Consider the following 4,533-nt stretch of genomic DNA (forward strand, 5'->3'; position numbering starts at 1 on the left):
GCGGGTGGGCTCTGCTCTGTGCTGTCCGCGCCGCCGTGACGCGCTGCTTGTTCTTGTCGCTGTCTGAGGATGAACGGTTTGCTCCTAAAAATGTAAAGGCTGACACCAGTCTCGAAGGTTTAGGAGCTGCTCTGCATCGTCATGCCTCTTACACCACGTAGTATGCCTGCTGGTGATTTACTGAATAAAAGATGTTATGTATGTATATACTTTTCTTTTTCTCTTCCTTTATAGGAGATATTTTAAGCCTACAGGTGTATTATCCTTGGGAGTTCCTTTCCAGCTCTCCTTGCAGAACAGTTGTTTTCCCTTTAATGACATCAGGAGTTACCTACTGGATGCTCAAGTGTTTGAAGCAGCTGGACATATGTTCGAGTTGCATCAACAGCTACACTCTTCTTGTCTCACCTCGCCTTCTCTTTACACTCTTTTCTTTCATACTCGACTATAGTGTTTACCGATTAGCCTCTTTCTGGGAAGCGGATCCGTGGAAAGCGCTGGTACTTCTTGCTGGATCATATGTCACTCTGGTGTTTTATACGAGAACGTTTACCAACACACTTGAAGGACTTCTCTTTGCTCTTCTCATGGTATTGGTTTCCTCAAGAAAGCCCAACGGCCGCTTAGCAGAGCCTACCAACAGCCCTCTCATAGGTGTTGTAACGACCGCTGGGTTTTTCAACAGGCCAACCTTTCTGGCATTTGCTCTAATGCCTCTGCTCTACTGGGCAGGTTCAATAGTTGACTCTCGGAAGAGAATTAAAAATGCGATAAACCACTTTTTGAAGCTTATCCTATGTGCGTGTTTTACTGCCATTGTTTTCATAACAGCTGACACCTTCTATTTTACCTCTGTGAGCTTAGACAACCTCTACAGTGTTAGAAACGGGAGCCTGCTTGATGTCATAGCTCAGTTACACGAGAGACTGGTAGTAACCCCCTTCAATTTTCTCAGCTATAATCTTAATCCTCATAATCTTGCACTGCATGGAAGTCACCCACGAGTTACACATTTTGCAGTTAATGGAATAATGCTCTTTGGGATTTTACATGTTCTGGCCATCGGTGCTGGTTTTAAAATGCTAAGGAAATATGTCTATCAGTTACTACGGGTCAAAACAAATTACCGTGTGCTGTTGGTGCATTCCAAGGGCAATCCAACATTACTGCTGTTTTATTTTGTTCCTTTGGCATTTCTCTCCCTGTTCAGTCACCAAGAGCCTCGGTTTCTCATTCCTCTCATCTTGCCATTAGTCCTGTTCAGTGCGTCCCAGGACAGAGCTGTGAAGTGGAAACACCTCATTGTTGTTTTCAATATTCTCGGGGCGTTTCTGTTTGGGTGCTTACACCAGGGAGGGCTCATACCATGTTTGTTCCACTTGGAACAACTCATCCATTCTCCAGCATCCTCAAACCATCCAAGGCACTATACTCTACTCTTTGCACACACCTACATGCCTCCGAGGTCTCTGCTTAATATCAAGAAGACAGACATGCATGTAGAAGTCATTGACATGGCCGGGGCTGGGGAAGAAACCCTCTGCCAGACAGTAGAGCAGCAAGCAAAGAATTTTACCTGCAGTGACTGCCACGTTTTTGTTATAATCCCTGGTACAGTCAGAGCCATGATTACAAAATGTGATGTCTCATTCAAGAATGAAACTTTGATATTTCCACACTTATCAATGGAAGACCCTCCTCAAATAGCCATCCTATCCCCTGGAAATTGGAGAAGTCAGTTAGGACTATACATCCTTGAGCTAGTCAGGGATCAGCAGAGCCTTTAGATTTTAGGAGAACAATCTTTTAGTTTTTCACTTTGCTTGGCCACTGTCTGAACGTGCTGGGGGACCTTCCTCTTCACAGAACCACCTTCCAGCACAAGCAGTGGCACTGGGAGCTTCCCCAAGTCTCGTTATTACCATTCTTCATCCTCTTGTGCTCACCAGTACAGCTTGTTCTGGATACAACCTCCTTAAAATTTGAATTATTCAGCTCTATGGTGTTTCATATGAACTTCTGTCATTTTCCTGATGAGAGGGGATGAAATCATAGCCCACCAAAATTGTTATTCAAGCTTAGCTGGTTCCATGTGAGATTTATTTTTTAAAGTTCGTATAATCTCTGACAGGGTTTGTGGACTGTGGGGTGTTTACTGATAATAGGCATTAACTCAGCTGCTGGAGAGAGAGGTTACAGGGCTACACAAAAGCCAGTCTGACTCAGTGAGGTTCTATTTTATGCTCTTAAAAATTCATTAGACCAAACTGCAGTCACTGTACAGGCCCCGTCATTGTTCCAGTGCCTTGGGTAGTTCTGCCCTGAAAAATCCCCAGCACTGATCTGTCAGAATCTGATTTAGAACATGGAAGATGCTTCAGCCTAAGTACTCGTGCTAAATCCTAAAATCCAAGCTTTGCCTGTTTACCCTCTCTTGCCACAGTTACATCCTTGCGGACGTGCCACTCACGTAGTGCACCCAGCAGCTTGAGAGGGCTGTGCTGTGATGGCATTAAGCCTGTCTGGTGTTCAGCTGCTGCAGCTGGGACAGTCCTTTCCCCTGCACATTCCTGCCGCGAGTCCTGCAGCTGTCACTGCTCTGTCACACCGGGCAGAGCGCACGGCAGGCCCTGCAGTGAGCTGAGCAAGGAGCTACGCAGACAGAAAATGGGTAACTCAGAGGGATTGCTGAACGGGCTTATTGCAGGGTCAGACATCCACCAGTTCTGCTTCTGGGGAGCATGTGAGGACCTGAGGGAGGAGCTGCATCCCCTGTGTCCCCTCCCCGTGCAGTAGCTGCTCCCCACTAAATCAGCTTAGTGAGAGAATAACAGATCACATCCCAGCTCTCCACTGGGGAGCAGTCTCATGTAACTGGGATACAACCAACCAGCCTCCTGCTGAGAGTGATGTAGATGCTTAACAGCACAGCACAACTAACAATCCTTGGTTTTGCCTATGTGAACTTCTGGATCCAGAACATGCTGACACGGAGGGAGGTACTAATTTGGCACATGCATTGTAGGTCAGGCCTCTCTATGAAACGAATCTAACACTGGTATTATTTCTGCTCACAAAGGTGGTAATGCTTTTGGCAGTTCTTCACCCACACAGCTTTACATAAGGTCTTACAAGGCAAATTTTCAGCAGAGACAAGAATATAGGTTGATGCCAGGCTCTAAAGGGAAGGTAGGAAAAATGCCTGTTTGCAGGATTTACCTGTATCTTCCAAGCTATAGGTGTTATCTAGGTTTTTAGAGAACATAGCTCTTGTTCTCTTGTATTTTGTGTTGTCTCCCCTGTATGTTCATCCCATATCCTTCATTCCTCCTTCATTCATTCTTCATGCCTGTAAGCTAAAGGTGTGTGTTTGGGGGGAGGTAGGGGGAGAGGGAGTGCATGTATATTTGCACTGGTTACTCACAAAGTAGTGGATGTAGTTATGAAAGTATTGTGACACCAAATGTATTTCCCAGGTTCATTTCCTTTTTCCTCTCTCACACTGTGGCAACAGCCACGTGCCACAGCTGGTGCTCCGTGTCTTGCTTCCCCATTCCAGCTTTCTTAAACAGATTAAATCTTGAAAATGATTTTCATAAAACTGTGGCAATCTGAGTGGGGTAGATCTTGAAGCTCTTCAGGGGTGCAGTTGAGCACCATTCCTGTGGCATGATGACTTCTCTGTGGCTGCACATGTAACTTGTGGCAGAGCTAGGAGAAGAACCTGGACTACAAATGCTAACTCAGACTGACAATATGCTGCTTTTGCCTCACCAGCCAGGCCTTTGGAACTTACACGAGTTTCTCCATCCATGCACACCAAAGTCTTTGTTGGCAGGAGGTTTCATTTTACCAGCAATGCTGGAAGCTGTGTCTCAGATAATGTACAAGGTTCTTCTCACCTGGAGTGACATGAAGAAGGAAAATGACCCTCCCCAGTTACCTAAGCCTCTAGTCAGCTGGACCAAATAGTGAAAAGTACTGTGACGGAAGGTTAACTGCCATCAGATGAGCATCTTAAGCCAGCCCAGCTCATCACATATGATGGATGTCTCCTTTTCCATATATATATTCAGGATGGCTCTATTGGTAATATTTTCCCCCTAAACCCTTCCTGCTACCATAGACTTGAGGTGTGCTTTTAGGATAGCCACTCTTACCTTCCCGTGAGACGGGCGTTATCCTATCCATCCTCACTGACACTTAAAGCCCTTTTTGTATCAAAACTGTATCAAATGTGGAGCATTACTGTTGTACAGGCACAAATTATTACAGGCACTCCGGTGAGAATCCCGGTTTTATTTCAAGTTTCGTTTCAAGCACTTCAAATGACACTCGTGACAGTACTCTGGATGGTGTTTGGCGTCAGTCCGCTTGTTACCGGCAACTGTGGAACGCGTAAACTGGCTTTGAAATGAGAGTTCATCGCAGCGACGAGCAGCACCTTCACCTCTTCACTCGTACCCGGCGCGGCCCACGCTCCATTCGCAGCCGTGTGTCCCTCAGAGTCGCTACCGGGCCCGGCCCCGCCGG

At 46.2% G+C, this 4,533-nt stretch overlaps 1 protein-coding gene across 1 annotated transcript; it reads left to right on the forward strand.

The window, feature by feature from the left end:
* Positions 1-234: 234 nt before the first annotated feature.
* PIGZ (phosphatidylinositol glycan anchor biosynthesis, class Z) lies at positions 235-1,787 on the forward strand (the record flags this gene model as incomplete). The annotated part of the gene is made up of 2 exons (XM_009074221.1): positions 235-876; positions 934-1,787. Coding segments are annotated over 2 exons (1,496 nt in total), but the record flags the coding sequence as incomplete, so codon positions are not given.
* Positions 1,788-4,533: the final 2,746 nt, after the last annotated feature.

This window comes from Acanthisitta chloris, unplaced genomic scaffold, assembly GCF_000695815.1.
Source record: "Acanthisitta chloris isolate BGI_N310 unplaced genomic scaffold, ASM69581v1 Scaffold45414, whole genome shotgun sequence".
NCBI classification, from domain to species: domain Eukaryota; kingdom Metazoa; phylum Chordata; class Aves; order Passeriformes; family Acanthisittidae; genus Acanthisitta; species Acanthisitta chloris.